Source organism: Oncorhynchus nerka, linkage group LG3 (genome assembly GCF_034236695.1).
Source record: "Oncorhynchus nerka isolate Pitt River linkage group LG3, Oner_Uvic_2.0, whole genome shotgun sequence".
Taxonomy (NCBI): domain Eukaryota; kingdom Metazoa; phylum Chordata; class Actinopteri; order Salmoniformes; family Salmonidae; genus Oncorhynchus; species Oncorhynchus nerka.
The window spans coordinates 27,847,467-27,865,496 of NC_088398.1; the positions used below are offsets into that span (position 1 = coordinate 27,847,467).

The 18,030-nt window shown below is 42.0% G+C and overlaps 1 protein-coding gene across 2 annotated transcripts in view; it reads right to left on the reverse strand.

Moving 5' to 3' along the window:
- LOC135564838 (myelin basic protein-like) overlaps window positions 1–18,030 on the reverse strand; it is a 52,690-nt gene that overhangs the window by 25,472 nt on the left and 9,188 nt on the right. For both annotated transcript variants that reach the window (XM_065010901.1, XM_065010910.1), the window contains exon 2: window positions 11,146–11,204. In XM_065010901.1, coding sequence (XP_064866973.1) covers window positions 11,146–11,190 — 45 coding nt within the window. In that variant the 5' untranslated portion in view covers window positions 11,191–11,204. The remainder of the gene's footprint in view (window positions 1–11,145; window positions 11,205–18,030) is intronic.

The following is an 18,030-nucleotide window of genomic DNA, read 5'->3' on the forward strand; positions in this document are numbered from 1 at the left end:
TTTTTTTTTTTGACTCAATGGAGGAACGCAGTCAGAGAAATGATGATGAATGTCTTGCTCGAGTCGTGTATGCAACTGGTTCACCTCTGACGCTCACAGGCAATGTGTATTGGAAGAGATTTCTGAATGTTCTTCACCCAGCATACACCTCTCCAAGCAGACATGCTTTATCTTCTCATTTGCTGGATGCAGAGTTCAACAGAGTTCATGTGAAGGTAAGGCAAATCAGAGAGAACGCAGACTGTATTGCAATCATCTATGATGGGTGGACGAATGTTTGTGGGCAAGGAGTTAAATACATAATCTCCACCCCTGAACCAGTACTCTACAAGAGCACAGACACAAGGGACAACAGACACACCGGTCTCTATATTGCAGATGAGCTGAAGGCAGTCATCAATGACCTTGGAAGGTATTTGCATTGGTGACAGACAATGCTGCGAACATGAAGGCTGCTTGGTCTAAAGTGGAGGAGTCCTACCCACACATCACACAGATTGGCTGTGTTGCTGATGCATTGAATCTGCTCCTCAAGGACATCATGGCACCGAAAACAATGGATACACTCTACAAGAGAGCCAATGAAAAGGTTAGGTATGTTAAGGGTCATCAAGTTATAGCAACAATCAATCTCACCAAGCAAAGTGAGAAGAATAGGAGCACCACATTGAAGCTGTCCATGTTTGACAGTCTCCTGGAGGGGAAGGAGTCTACAAGAAATGGCCATATCACAGTCTGCCGATGTGGACAGCCCCATCAAGAGGATCCCCCTGGATGATGTATTTTGGGATATAGTGGTAAGCAGCCTGAAATCTACAGTAGTAGAATTTCACGGATTGAGGGAGACAATGCCATCCTGTCTGATGTTCACACTCTGCTTACAGATGTAAGAGAAGAAATCCATACTGCCCTGCCCACTTCACTGTTGCTCCAAGCAGAGGAAACTGCAGTTCTGAAATACATCAAAAAGCGTGAAGACTTCTGCCGGAAGCCCATACACACTGCAGCATACATGTTGGACCCCAAGTATGCTGGAAAGAGCATCCTGTCTGGTGCAGAGATCAACAAGGCCTATGGTGTTATCACTACTGTGTCTCGCCACCTTGGCCTGGATGAGGGCAAGGTTCTTGGCAGTCTGGCGAAGTACACTTCCAAGCAAGGGCCAACATATCTCTTCATCCACATGGTGGAAGGGACTTTGTTGATCTGAGGCTCTTTCTCCTGTTGCCTCCATCATCCTCCAAATCCCACCAACATCAGCCACCTCAGAGCGCAACTGGTCCTTGTTTGGGAACAGACACACCAAAGACGCAACAGGCTGACCAATACAAGGGTTGAGAAATTGGTGGCCATCTTGAGGCTTTTTTTACCCTCTTTTCTCCCCAATTTCGTAGTATCCAATTGTTAGTAGTTACTGTCCTGTCCCATCGCTACAACTCCCACACGAGCTCCAGAGAGGCGAAGGTCGAGAGCCACGCGTCCCCCGAAACACAACCCAACTAAGCCGCACTGCTTCTTAACACAGCCCGCATCCAACCCGGAAGCCAGCCGCACCAATGTGCCGGAGGAAACACCAAACACCTAGCGACCTGGTCAACGTGCACTGCGCCCGGCCCGCCACAGGAGTGGCTAGTGCGCAATGAGACAAGGATATCCCTCCCGGCCAATCCCTCCCTAACCCGGACAACGCTAGGCCAATTGTGCGTCACCCCATGGACCTCCAGGTCACGGCCGACTGTGACAGAGCCTGGGCTCGAATCCAGAGTCTCTGGTGGCACAGCTAGCACTGCGATGCAGTGCCTTAGACCACTGCGCCACCAGGGAGGCATTTGAGGCTTTTTCAGCCTGACAATGAGCCATCCTCAACAAGGTTGGAAAGTGACAGTGAAGATGAGGCCTCAGAGTCTGATGTTCAAGAGGTGGACATTGAGGAGGTCCAGGGAGAAGATATGGAAGCCTGAGAGGAAGACAACCAAAGCTTTAGTTTCTAGACTATCATTTTACAGATGTCAATATTCCCTTTCTTTTGTTGTTCAGTGAAATCATCCCATGTGAAGAGTCAACTCATTTAATTAAAGTTCAATTCGTAACAAAATGTTTATAATATTTTTCTATTGGAAGGATTTCATCATTTGCAATTATGTCTACTTATGATAAGGTAAAAGGTTTATGTCTCCAAATAAATCTACATTTAAATGGTATTAATATTAATTCCCATATATTCACGTTAATTCCCACACAGTTTCCGCCTGAATATTCACCAAAATGTGCAACCATAATTGGAACCTCTCATGACTTGGAGGAATTTCTTAGAGAGAGTCAAAGGTCATGGTTTTATCCGTTTCCTCTCTGATAGGTGTGCCCTTAAGCATTTGTGTTCATCCCCAAGAGGAATGGTGAATGGGGACTTGGAGACTCCATCCCACAGATTTCTTCTTGAACAGCAGGATGTGCTCACACTGCAAATGTTCACAATATCTCACAGACCGGCTCACATGAAGTATGATTGCTCACAAGTCCCCCGCCTCAGGCTCCTCAAAGCCTCCAACTTGAAAAATATACTTTTTCAAACCACCCACAAAAACAAACTAGAGTATAGGGTAATTAGCCAAAAGTCTTAAGCACCCATGACATGGCAAATAATGTGGCCACCTAGCAATTTGACATTGTTTTTTGAACAAGAAAACAATATTATATTCCCAAGGGATACGTAGAGCCTATAGCTCATCGTTACCAAACAGAAAGCCTGGCCTTAACAAAAAGGATGTAATCTTACTGAGGGATTGTACAACTTCTAAATCCACATCCTAAGGAATACATTTCAAACAGAGAGTGAAGTAATATTGCTGCCCACAGATATAAAATCAGTGTCAGGAAATAGACAAAGAAGGATCCCATTGAACTTAAACTGTAACATACAATTACTTGAGATAAGTGAAAATAATAGCGCTCAGGGAATTGTATATATTTTTTTATTGTAATATTAAGAGAGCTGGTAATTTAACAGCATGTATCCCACTTTAATTATGAGTAAAACAAATCAGTGTGCAACAGGATAAAATGGTCAGTGGTGCTGTGACATTAATGGTGAAAACAAGTATCAGCAAACATTACTCATCTGTACAACTGCAAGACATGAATATTACCTAGTCAAAGTCTTTCTGCTGTGCTTGTCTGCTGTGTTCGACAGGTCGTCATTGCAAATTAGAATCGGTTATTCTCTGCAAAAACAAAGGTTAAATAAAAAATAAATATAGCTGCTGTATTTGTCCCTGCGTAGGTCTCCAAATGTGAAATGTATTCGCGTTCTAACAGTAATATCCAGAGGTACCCTCTTTACCCTTAAAGAAATGTTGTGTGGGGAGCTTTACTTCCTTGTTTCGGAGAGCAGTGAACATGAATGTTACTATGGAGCATGATTGCGTAACATGGGGGAGAGCAAGTACAGGAAGGGATCGCTTCTGCTGCTACCCAAGCATGAACAGGTTTGGAACAAATGAGAAGGAGCTATTTACGACCCCCTTAGCTTTAGGGAGAGAAACTGAACAAACCTGGGTTCAATACTATTTGAAACGGCAAACCCCGCCCATTTGGCATTCCCAAGGCAGACTAAAGCAAACGCTCAAAAGTATTTGAAACGTTTCAAATAGTATTTCAACCCATATCTACTACTGAACACAATTCCAGTCAGGCAGGTACCTGAGCCAGCATGCTGAGCTGAAGATGGGAGCCTGTAAGTTACAGTTCAACACAAAAAGAAACTCCTCTCGGGGCAGGAAAGTGTGGACAATAGCCTAACTTCAGGACCACTAACTGGGCCGCAGGCTCCCTCCACTGGAGACTGGATTTACACGCTGCCTCTCATCTTAATCCTCAATGAATTCACACAATACAATATTGGCTTTTTCTTGAAACTGAGAAAAAGCCAATAAGATGGCTTTCAAAATGGCAGAACATGATCAACAGAGGTCTGGAAGTTGGACCTGTATTGGGGTCTCCACGACAGTTCACAATGCAGGCTTATCAGACATGAGATTGGATACTACCACAGGCCTGACAATGCATGAATTCTCCTCAGACACAACCGCGTCGCCCAAATCTGCTTTGTGAGGGTGGATAAATAGTCCTATCCCCGATGTACGTGTGTCTCAGTGTATGCATAAGGCCTTATAGCCAGCACCATAATGGTTGCTTGGAATCAATGTTGTGACACTCTTTAAACTGTAAAATATTTTGTGTGTGTGTGTGGGGGGGGGGGGGGGGGGGGTTATTTCAGCTATCAGCTATGATAGAAGCAGGCAGATTAGTACATCAAATAACATTACTTGCATCATTTCTGATCCCACTCCTTTTTTCTTTGGTCCCTACCACTCCCTCCCCTGGTTAGATCACCAGGTGAAAAATATTACAATTCAATATACACTGCCTCAACACTGTGAGTCTGCCTGGGCTCTCCTGTTTTTCATGGTACCCCAGCAGGCTGGTTGAGTCTGACAGAGCCCCATAGATTCTCATCAACCCCGGGGTAGGTGGCCAGGACAGGCGGGGTAGGTGGCCAGGACAGGCAGGCCCAGCCCGGGTTTCACCGTCACTGTCCGGTAGTCTAGGCAAGCCCATGCCAGGAATATTAAGGCCTCGTTCAAAAAGGCCATCTTCCCTTTCTCTCTCTTTTTTCTTCTCTCCCTCTGTCTTTTCTAATTCCATTATGCAGTGGGAGAGGAGAAGGGTCAAAGTTGATTGCGTCCACAGCTGAATTTTAACGGCTCGCCCATTTTCTCTGCTGTAATTTGAAAAATCGGTGACAAATTGACTCCGGCACGGCGGAGGTTAATTACCCGATGTCGTTAAAGTACATTACTCGCCATTTAAAAGCCCCCTCTTTCTTCCCCACCCACGCCGTAACAGACAGGAACAATAGGTGGGGTGCAATTTCGGGATTCAGAGGGCGAGACACTGAGAGAAAACAACTCACCTTGTTCTGTTCAATTATGGACAGCATCGCATTCTGCTTTTTTTCAGTAAAGTAGCTGCTCTCAGACCCAACCTGACTGAACACAGTGGTGTGTTAGTTAAATAAGCCTCTACTTATCCTTATCGGTGGACCACACAGCATTAAGGCAGCTGCTGTATATGCAAAACATATACTGTAGATCGGGTAAGAGTTCAACTTAAACCATGGAAACACCACGCGTAAGTCTCCCCATGGGGGATAGATCCAGAATCTCCTCAGTGCAGCCCATCTAAATTAGCCTACATTTATTTATATGTGTATTCAACACTATGTTGGAGTACAAGTTGAGGTAGTTGCCTTGTTTGGATGTCAACCTCAATTTATGTTAATTTCATAAGCACCAATTAACTGCATTACAGTTAAAACATTATGTCAACTTCCACCACCAATTTTGTTTTGGCAAGCTATGCAACCACCTTATCCAAACAGTAGTTAACCATTAGCAAAAAAAAAAAAAAAAAAAATTAAACCCGAAAAAGGACAACTTCTAAATATTATGCAAATATACGCTACCGGTCAAGAGTTTTAGAACACCTACTCATTCAAGGGTTTTCCTTTCATTTTTTATTTTCTACATTGTAGAATAATAGTGAAGACATCAAAACTATGAAATAACGCATATGGAATCATGTAGTAACCACAAAAAAAAAAAATACATTTTATATTTGAGACTTCAAAGTAGCCACCCTTTCTCTTGATGACAGCTTTGCACACTCTTGGCATTCTCTCAACCAGCTTCATGAAATAGTCACCTGGAATGCATTTCAATTAACAGCTGTGCCTTCTTAAAAGTGAATTTGTGGAATTTCTTTCCTTCTTAATGCGTTTGAGCCAATCAGTTGTGTTGCGACAAGGTGGGGGGTATACAGAAGATAGCCTTATTTGGTAAAAGACCAAGTCCATATTATGACAAGAACAGCTCAAATAAGCAAAGATAAATGACAGTCCATTATTTTCAGACACAAAGGTCAGTCAATACAGAACATTTCAAGAACTTTGAAAGTTTCTTCAAGTGCAGTGGCAAAACCCATCAAGTGCTATGATGAAACTGGCTATCATGAGGACTGCCACATGAATGGAAGACCCAGAGTTACCTCTGCTGCAGAGGATAAGTTCATTAGAGTTACCAGTCTCAGAAATTGCAGCCCAAATAAATGCTTCACAGAGTTCAAGTAACCGACACATCTCAACATCAACTGTTCAGAGGCGACTGTGTGAATCAGGCCTTCATGGTCAAATTTCCGCAAAGAAACCACTAATAAAGGACACCAATAAGAAGAAGACTTGCTTGGGTCAAGAAACATGAGAAATGGACATTAGTCCGGTGGAAATCTGTCCTTTGGTCTAGAGTCCAAATTGGCGATTTTTGGATCCAAACGCTGTGATCTCCGCATGTGTATTTCCCCGATTTTATATATTTTTTTAAATTGTACCTTTATTTTACTAGGCAAGTCAGTTAAGAACACATTCTTATTTTCAATGACGGCCTAGGAACAGTGGGTTAACTGCCTGTTCAGGGGCAGAACGACAGATTTGTACCTTGTCAGCTCGGGGATTCGAACTTGCAACCTTTCGGTTACTAGTCCAACGCTCTAACCACTAGGCTACCCTGCCGCCCCACTAGGCTACCCTGCCGCCCCCCGTAAAGCATGGAGGAAGAGGTGTTATGGTGTGGGGGTGCTTTGATGGTGACACTGTCAGTGATTTATTTAGAATTCAAGGCACACTTAACCAGCATGGCTACCACAGCATTCTGCAGCGATATGCCACCCCATCTGGTTTGCACTTAGTGGTACTAACATTTGTTTTTCAACAGGACAATGACCCAACACACCTCCAGGCTGTGTAAGGGCTATTTGACCAAGGAGAGTAATGGAGTGCTGCATCAGATGACCTGGCCTCCACAATCCCCCAAATCAAACAAATTGAGATGGTTTGGGATGAGTCGGTCTGCAGAGTGACGGAAAACCAGCCAAGAAGTGCTCAGTATATGTGGGAACTCCTTCAAGGCTGTTGGAAAAGCATTCTAGGTGAAGCTGGTTGACAGAATGCCAAGAGTGTGCAAAGTTGTCATCAAGGCAAAGGGTGGCTACTTGAAGAATCTCAAATATAAAGTGTATTTTTTTGGTTACTACATAATACCATGTGTGTAATTTCATAGTTTTTATGTCTTCACTATTATTCTACAATGTAGAAAACAGTAAAAAATAAAGTAAAACCCTTGAATGAGTAGGTGTTCAAAAGCTTTTGACCGGTAGTATATGCAAATCGGATTTTAGTAACCACATTGTGGGGCCTGTTAGGATACAAAAATAGCAACGGATTTGACAAATATCCACTTTGTTAGATCCAGATTTTTTTTATGGCGCCAAGTGTTATCCCCCTTGATCTCTTTCCGTATGTATAGAGCACATGGAATAACAGCAGATTAAACCTCCTCAGAAAACAGTTTCATGTGTAGGTCTACTATCTATAAAAAGACAAAAGATTTTGTTTGACCTCTACACTTATAAAATGTAGGCCTTTAAGTTCGGTCATATTGACAATTCTTGAGACACAAACATGGAACACAAATGAATCATACAAAAAGGTGAGAATGTTGTTTTTAAATCACACGTGTTGAGTTCACTACCTACAGTAACAGAGCCACCCAAGGACTTACAGACATCAAGCCATAGAAATAGAAGAATAACTATCCTCTATGAGTCAAGCAACCCCACAGCCAATCTTATCTGTGCCAGACCTCCTCTGCACAAAGGCTCTCTAAGGCTTTGGCTTAATCCAGTTTATTCTACTGAGTGGACAGACCAAACCACAGAGGGCTAACCAGCTTCAGAACGAACACCCAAACAATTGGGCTGGGAATTGCCAGGACCTCACAACGCGATATCATCACGTTACTTAGGTGTCGATATGATACAGTATGTATTGCCATTCTATATGGATCACGATTCTATATGTATTGCGATTCGATACTGCAATTTTATTGCGATTCAATGCCCCAAACATGTTTTTTTTTGCACAGGAACAGCTGACTAGCAGTAGTTTAATTTAACTTCCTTCTTTTAGAGAATTCATAGTTGGCGTCAGAGTCTATATAATATCGTAAAAAATAATATTGCGACACTCAACATGATCGATTTATCGCCCCCCCATCACTACCAAACACCCCCATTGACTGATGATACTTGACTTTTAAAAGCTCTTTAATTTAATAATTTATGTAGGCTTGTTTAACAGAAAAGAATAACAAATTATCTGATGATGGAACTGACTAATCTTCCCCAAAAGGGTAAAAGAATCCGTGTTTGAGACATGATATCAAATGTGTAGGATGGTTGAGATGAGCTCAACGTTACTGGACAGCTGGGTTCTTAGGGTGGGAGTGCTGAATGGGCTCTTGTGGACCATTGGCCCTGAGCTAATGATAGCATGAAATTGACAATAAGCTGATTCGCACAAAAAAATACGAAAATGTATGCTCTCACTACTGTAAGTCTCTCTGGATAAGAGCATCTGCTAAATGACTAAAATGTCAAATGTAATTCATAATAATCTTCCCAGTAGTCCATTCATCCTTACAGAAGGAAATGGGACACTGACCCTGCGTTCGTCTCTGTGTATTGTGTGAGGTGGGTGGGATGAAATGTGCCATTGAATGGCCTAACATAATGCATCAGATATCGCCATGGCAACATATATGCCCGCCAAGAGTGAGAATTTCATTGGTGGGATGTCTAAACAACCATCTGTCAATACATGCATCGTGCCACGGAGATAGTGCTTTCTCCTTCACATTTTGTTGAACAAACACACCAATGTCTCTTCAAGAGTAAGTAACAACACTGTATCCTCCACAGCTTTACAGTTTAAAGATCTGTTTTATCATTATGAGCGAGCAGTTTAGCTTTACATAGGGGTCCCAACCCATGGCAATGATAAGCAAGGAAATGTCATCTTTCTGAGATGTAACAACAGGGTGATATTCTAAATGAATGTGAGTTGGGAATCAGTCCATCACCAGAAGTGTTCTAATATTCGTCAGTTTGTCATTTGAAAAACCTCGTTCTGATTCTGTGGCCCCCGAACAAGACAGGGCTACGAATCTGCTGAAAATGATGAATCAAAAAGATACTGTACATCACATCCGACATTAACCTGAAACGGACTAGTTATATAACCAGGCTAGCTCCTGAGACCTGACCTGACATAACCTTTCCTCCTCTATAGCAGGCAAACGTTGTCATCACTTACTGAAATCCCAGTGTCCTGACCACCCAGGCACACTCTGATAGTAGCTAATCAAACACTGCCTGGCAACACCGCCAGTCCACCACTCTAAGATCTGGCAAGTCGATAAGAAGACTCAGCGGCTCTGAGTCGCAACACTCCCACTGATAACCCCCACGCCACCTCTCTCAGGACTGGACTGCCCATAAAGAAAATCATCTCCCCAGAAGCATGGAGAGAGAGAAGGAGTGGCAGAAAAAAGAGGGAGTGATTAAAAAAAATAGCAAGGGTGTCAAGCTCATTTTGCCCTGAGCGCCGCATCCGGACCTCACCAAGGTCTGGAGGTCCGCACTTACAATTTATTTTATTTCCTCGTAGTCAAAAGTTATTAAAAAATATTGTCCTCTTATCCATCGATTTTGGAATTTTCGATGCTCCCTGAATGTCTAGGTTTAGTTTCGATGAATTTGAGCAAGCTTGACAGAGTGAAAAGTTCACAAATACAGGTCCATTATTATTTCCAATTAAATATTATGAAAATGCTCTGTGTAAACAGCTTGGGTTCTGGTCAAAAGTAGTGCACTACATGAGGGAAAAGGGTGCCACTTGGAATGCAGGCTTTGTCTGGCATCCATTTGAGTGTTACATTATTCAAGTGCCGAGCCAGACTCTTTTTGAAGCCATTTGTATTTTTCCGAGTGCTTCAGATTTGATTGAGAGCTTCTTTTTTTCTTTTCTTTTTTTAAACGGTCATAACTCTGAACTCAGAACTCTGACGTTCTGACGAATGACTGCATGACTAAGCTGCAGCAGGGTCCAAAGTTCTGCCTCACCTCCCTGATGAAGGCTTAAGCTGTGAATGACATAAAAGGCTCTAGAGTCTACAATCACTTTGAACTTTACCATTGTCAGTATTACGCCCACAAAAAAAAACCAAAAGGATCAAAACGTATCTTACACACTATGCACATCTATGTGCACTAAAAGCGTGTATACTGTGTATGTCCTGTAGTGCTGAGCGATTAATGCTTTTAAATTTATTTATTTTTTACATTTTCAATATTGTTTTTTAAACAATAAATGCATTGTGGGTTCACTGCTGTGACAACACAGAATAAAACAATTGATTGGTAGTGACTGCCCATTACTATCACTTATCAGCCTCTAACCATCATTTACTCACATTACTTTGGTTGTTTATGTATGATGATGATATTATCTCATTAACACAACCCCAATGACTGCCCAGTTCTGCATATCCCCTATTCATAAACCATCCTTAATTCACATGACTTTAATAAAACATTTCAGTTGTTGTGTACATATACAACAATCTAGATATATTTGATGATTTATTATTTTATTTCAAGTCATTATCTAATCTCTGCTCAGGCAGTAGCCAGCCATCTACCTCTGTTCCCCAAAGAGTCATCCTTCAGGCTAGTAGGCTAGCCTAGCTGGCTAACTGCCGGCTGTCTGACAAAATCACTGTTTCAGCAGTTCTTCAAAGTTGATTTTAAGACGGCTAAATGACACCTATGAATCTCTTAGATGAATTGCCAGGTAGAGACAACCTAAGCAACTGCTCTCTATCCCTCTCGTGTCTCTCTATCGCTCTTCCACTGGATTGGATTGGATTCTGGTCATTGTAGTTAATTACCACATTTACGTCATTTAACTATGATGAGTTGGACAACGTGTCCCAGAGAGTAATCTCTCTAGAGAAACGGCACAAACGGCGCGTTGAGCGCACAGAAAACAAATAATTTAACTGATGTTGGTCAATTACTTAAAAAAAATACAAAAACTAAAATAAACCAACATTTCGGTTCATCGCTGAGCACTAATGTCCTGTATACTTGCACAAAATCATGCATACATACACTTTCAACTGAGACGCTTACCTTGCTCTGCGGCTGTGGCTCGCGTTTTCCTAGATGCTGTCCCATTTTGTCAACAGAGACTGTGGAGAAAAGAGAAGAATGGTATCAGACCCATCTGGAAATACAACACTCCTTTAAATCAGAGACTCTCTGCTGCCACTGAAACCGAGAGAGCGGACATTAAAAAAAAGAGAAACACTACTTCATAAATGACATAAATCCCTCTTCCTCCATTCTCCACCCCACGCCACCATCCCACAATGCACCAACAACCAACAAAATTAACAAGAGGGATTAAAAGAGAAAAACAAAAGGAAAACCAAAACAGATCACGCAAAATAAAAACACATCAAGGAAAACTCTAATCGAAACAGCAAGGCCAACTGTATACGTTTCAGTGCATGTGTGGCACTATTTACCTGTGTGTATGCGTGCCCGTGTGTGTCACATGTGTGCGTTTGAATGCGAGTTTGTGTATATGCATGTGTACAAGCACCTGCGCAGCGTCAGTCTCAGGCAAACAGGCATAGTGTCATTCAAAACCTATTATTTTTTTTCTCTTTTTTTAAACTTTATTTTAGACTTTTATCTTTGACCGTCATTCTATCCCCGGCCCAGCAACTCCACTCCCACTTGTCTACAGTTCCACATCCCAAGTTTCCTTCAGCCTATCCCACCCATCTCTGCTGACCACCCCCTTTGGATTTCTTCGTGCCATATATCTTTCAACTACGCTGTGATGTTTAACATACAATTTGAATCTAATCGAATAGAATCCACAGATTGCGAGTTGAAGATAACTCTTATCAGTGAAAGTATTTTTTGTATATTAGTAACTGACTGACCAAGTTTCTCCAGGTCTTCAAACAATGCTATTTCTTGGGTCAATTTTAGATCAATGTTATGCCTTTTCAGCCATTCCTGAACCTGAGACCAGAAACAGGATACCTGAGGGCAATACCAGAACAAATGGTGTATTCATTATGTATCCTCACATCAAAATCTCCAGAGCTGTGATGATTGTATGCCACAAATATTCAACATTTTGTTGGTGACAAGAATTCTGTACAAGAATTTTAGCTGAAAGGCAGGAAGTCTTGAATCTTGTGTCGTTTTATATATCAACTCATACACCCTGTGCCATGGAATGAGTACATCAACAATCACCTCCCAGATATTTTGCAATTTGTATGGCACAGCTGTCAACATCCTGGTCCTCAAATGAAACTGGTATGCTTTCCTATTTATGCTATTTTTATTCCTCCGTCAGTTTTGATCCTTTATATTGGGCAGACAGACCAGTTCCCTACCTCCTTCCGCTGCTCTCGCAACCGCACTGCACACTTCCCTAACCCATCTGGACAGGAGGAATACCTATGTAAGAATGCTGTTCATCGATTACAGCTCAGCATTTAACACCATAGTGCCACCATAGTACCCTCCCTTTGATGGGCCGCCCCCAGGTGGTGAGAGTAGGAAACAACATCTCCACCCCGCTGATCCTCAACACTGGGGCCCCACAAGGGTGTGTTCTCAGCCCTCTCCTGTACTCCCTGTTCACCCATGACTGCATGGCCATGCACGCCTCCAACTCAATCATCAAGTCTGCAGACAACACTACAGTGGTAGGCTTGATTACCAACAACGACGAGATGGCAGCCCTCGGAGTGTAGTGTCAGGAAAATAACCTCACACTCAATGTCAAAAAAACAAATGAGATGATTGTGGACTTCAGGAAACAGCAGAGGGAGCACCCCCCTATCCACATCGACAGGACAGTAGTGGAGAAGGTGGAAAGTTTTAAGTTCCTTGGCGTACACATCACCCACACAGACAGCAATGGTGAAGAAGGCGCAATAGCACCTCTTCAACCTCAGGAGGCTGAAGAAGTTTGGCTTGTCACCAAAAACACAAACTTTTACAGATGCACAACCGAGAGCATCCTGTTGGGTTGTATCACCGCCTGGCACGGCAACTACTCCGCCCACAAGCGTAAAGCTCTCCAGAGGGTAGTGAGGTCTGCATAACGCATCACCAGGGGCAAACTACTTGCCCTCCAGGACACCTACACCACCCGATGTCACAGGAAGGCCATAAAGATCATCAAGGACAACAACCACCCGAGCTACTGCCTGTTCACCCCGCTATCATCCAGAAGGTGAGGTCAGTACAGGTGCATCAAAGCTGGGACCGAGAGACTGAAAAACAGCTTCTATCTCAAGGCCATCAGACTGTTAAACAGCCATCACTAACATTGAGTGGCTTCTGCCAACATACAGACTCAATACTCTAGCCACTTTTATAATTAACATTTGGATGTAATAAATGTATCACTTGTGACTTAAACAATGCCACTCTATATAATGTTTACATACCCTACATTACTCATCTCATATGAATATATACTGTACTCTATACCATCTACTGCATCTTGCCTATGCCGTCCGGCCATCGCTCATCCATATATTTATATGTACATATTCTTAATCATTCCTTTACACTTGTGTGTATAAGGAAGTTGTTGTGAAATTGTTAGATTACTGCACGGTCGGAACTAGAAGCACAAGCATTTCACTACACTCGCATTAACATCTGCTAACCATGTGTTTGTGACCAATTGATTTGCCACTTGCCTCCTCCATTTTTGGGGTAATGCTTTAATCAGTTGGTTGTAATTGGTTGGATTTTTGCAGACCTTCCTACACAATTCCGATAACTCCATAAAACACAACTCTACCATTCCAATTTACAATATAATTTAAAAACAAAATACCCATCATCTTTTCCATAAATACAGGTCTTATCAACCAGCAAATTTGAGTTCAACCATAATATCTGTTCTATCTTTTCCTGGGGGTCAAAATTTCAAATTGTAAACAGCTCTGCAATGCTAGTTTGAAAAAGATGAATTAAATCAAAAATCAAACATGGCAATTTTTAAACAATGGATGAGCTTTTCTTAGTAATCTACTTGAGAACCATTTTGGGTTTTGTATAAGTGAAGCTTTTAGAGAGAGGTTTAGTGCTTTTATATTGAATAATCTCAACCCACCCAGTTCATATTCATTGTAGAAATAGGCACGTTTTATCTTGTCATAATTAGGTTTTAGTCCAGAGGCCAGAAAAAAAAGTAGAATTAAATCAATTGGATATGTCTCCTGTAATAACATCGATCAAATTGACAAGGTAATGAAGAATAAATCCTGCATCAATGCTCCAATCTCATCTTTACCTTCACAAAAAGGTCAAAATCTTAAAGCCCTCATGCCGAAACAAATTACCACATGAAACATTGAGCAGAACAGTCTGGAATTAGAGACAAAATCACGGACTGAGCGGCTGATGAAACTTCTCATTGTTCTGGCAGCAAGGGAGCACTGTTTACCGCACATTTCAGATAATACACTTCCGGTGTCTCAGAGAGCGAGATCCAGATTAAAAACACACTGAGCGTGGTGCCCACACTATGCTCGATAAAGCATTAGAATATATCCCAGATCTCGGGGCCTGTACGCAAGGGGGTTGGCACAGTCCTAACAACTGAGTGATGCTTTTGGACAATTCAATCATGAGAAATAATGAGCGCGCTGAAACACTTCATTTACTTGTAATGGCATTCATTGAGTGAATCCGAGATGTGATCCGTGTGTGCTGGGAGCTATGATGCATTTTTGTTACATTCTCTTTTCTACTTATGTGTGACAGTAGGCTACACAGGATGAGAAATGAGTTTTCTGTCACATGGGGCTTCAAATGGGTTCGGATATCATCCTGTAATAGGGACCTGTTTCCATTGGCTGTAGCATTCACAGTTGGGAAGGTAGGGGGCAGACATAAATGCATGGATCTGCTCTAGATATAGGCCTACCTACCCCATCGGAATGCAAAATCTAAGCTTGTTTCACTCCAATGTTTGTTAACAATGTAAAGTTGAAGTCGGAAGTTTACATACATCCTGTTTTAGGTCAGTTAGGATCACCATTTCATGTTAAGAATGTGAAATGTCAGAATAATAGTAGAGGTTATTATTTCAGCTTTTATTTCTTTCATCACATCCCATTGGGTCAGAAGTTTACATTCACTCAATTAGTATTTGGTATTATTGCCTTTAAATTGTTTAGCTTGGGTCAAATGTTTCAGGTAGCCTTCCACAAGCTTCCCACAATAAGTTGGGTGAATTTTGGCCCATTCCTCCTGACAGAGCTGGTGTAACTGAGTCAGGTTTGTAGGCCTCCTTGCTTGCACACGCTTTTTCAGTTCTGCCCACAATTTATATAGGATTGAGGTCAGGGCTTTGTGATGGACACTCCAATACCTTGACTTTGTCTACCTTAAGTCATTTTGCCTCAACTTTGGAAGTATGCTTGGGGTCATTGTCTATTTGGAAGACCCATTTGCGACCAAGCTTTAACTTCCTGACTGATGTCTTCAGAGGTTGCTTCAATATATCTACATAATTTTCTCTCCTCATGATGCCATCTATTTTGTGAAGTGCACCAGTCCCTACTGCAGCAAAGCACCCCCACAACATGATGCTGCCACCCCCGTGGGATGGTGTTATTTGGCTTGCAGGCCTCGCCCTTTTTCCTCCAAACATAACGATGGTCATTATGGCCAAACAGTTCTAATTTTGTTTCATCAAACAGAGGACATTTCTCCAAAAAGTACGATCTTTGTGCCCATGTGTAGTTGCAAACCGTAGTCTGGCTTTTTTATGGCAGTTTTGGAGCAGTGGCTTCTTCCTTGCTGAGGGGCCTTTCAGGTTATGTTGATATAGGACTCGTTTTACTGTGGATATAGATACTTTTGTACCTGTTTCCTCCAGCATCTTCACAAGGTCCTTTGCTGCTATTCTGGGATTGATTTGCACTTCTCGCACCAAAGTAAGTTCATCTCTAGGAGTCAGAACGGGTCTAATTCCTGAGCGGTATGACGGCAAGCAAGCAAAGAGGCACCGAGTTTGAAGGTAGGCCTTGAAATACATCCACAGGTACACCTCCAATTGACTCAAATTATGTCAATTAGCCTATCAGAAGCTTCTAAAGCCATGACATAATTTTCTGGAATTTTCCAAGCTGTTTAAAGGCACAGTAAACTTAGTGTATGTAAACTTCTGACCCACTGGAATTGTGATACAGATTATTTCACTTATAATTCAGTGTATGTAAACAATTGTTGGAAAAATTACGTGTCATGCACAAAGTAGATGTCCTAACCGACTTGCCAAAACTATAGTTTGTTAACAAGAAATTTGTGGAGTGGTTGAAAAACTAGTTTTAATGACTCCAACCTAAGTGTATGTAAACTTCCGACTTCAACTGTAAATGTAAAGAAACACTGTATGGCCTCAAAACATGGTAAAACTATATATTTTTATGAAATGGATGGGCAGCCCTTGAATCCAGAGCTCTGTCTATGAATTTGAGAGTGGTTACTTTTCTCCAGCCCCATCCCTCAGCCTTTTCCCCAAAAAGTGGTAGTGCGATGCCTTACTATTATTATTATTTGAACTGCAGATTGACCCTTTAATAATCACAATATTGCAGCAGCAACAATCTCATAACTTTTCTTTTTTACGATTCCCGTGTAGCGGTTGTGATTATAAATGTGAGTTTAAAGTAAATGTGCGGGAACAACCTTTTCTCATGGACATCATAAAAGAAAGTTACAAGATGATTACCTCTGCAATATAGTGAGTATTACCTATGGCATGTACAGTTACAGGATGATTACCTCTGCTATATAGTGAGTATTACCTACAGCATATACAGTATAGAGCAGATTAGAGCATTTTTCAGAGGCCAAATGTCGCCCTTGATGTCACCTACAGTATACTACCGCATATGGTTTAGGATTAGAAACAGAGTACAAAGCAGCATCTTGATAGCCATTCAAATTCCAATTAAATAGGTCTTTCAGATCCAGAGCCAAAAAACTCCAGCTTTGTTGCTACGGGCCTTTTTGGAAGCTCATCCCACCACCAGAGCACACCGCCTGTCATCTTGAGAACGTCTCCATTTTCAAACAGACAGGTGAGACTGAAAGCAGCCATGATGCCTGAGTTATGGGTGATAGATTTCAGCAGACTGCTGAAGGCAAAGAGAGGAGGAGTGTATGCGAGTTGCTCTGTGAATTCAACATTTCCCTTCAAAACAAAAAGAGGTCTTAGCAGATCAGAGTAGCCTGGTGATGGTTCCACTGTCCTTTAAAAGGGCAAAAAATATATCATCACAATAGTTGGCAAGCTGGTTCGTTTACAGTAGGCGCACATGAACATGGTCTTTTCTGAGTCCTAAGAACTACGGTAGTCACGCACAGCCACGACTTCAGTTAACTACAAAACAGAATACACGTTGGCTTCGGAATTAATCTGCTGTTACTAGCAGAAAATTACATACTTTGTACAGCTGCCATATAGCCTGAGCTTTGGCTAGCTCAGCTCTCTTATGGAGCAAGGTCCTGAAACAAGTTTGAATCCTTTCTTAAAACAACACTCTCTGGTGGGAGAGGGCTCAATCACGTAGGCATGGTTACGTAGTTCAATAGCTTATAACCAAGAAAGACAAAGACAACTAGGCTAGATGAAAATGTAACGCAGAAAACGAATTGACAAAAAACTAGCAAACCAAAGTAAGACGCTGACCCTTCTGTTTGCTTTGCCATCTTTCTCCAGACTAGAAATATTAAATACATTCCTGGCTTTGCCTGTGAACAAGACCACCTTTCAAGTAACCACACCGAGAACGTGTTAACATTCTTCCCAAGGTTGGGAGTATGAGAAACTCTGTGAACGTATTATCTGCAAGGTTTTGGGAAACCAAAATAACACCCGGAGAATATCTACAGTGCCTTGCGAAAGTATTCGGCCCCCTTGAACTTTGCAACCTTCTGCCACATTTCAGGCTT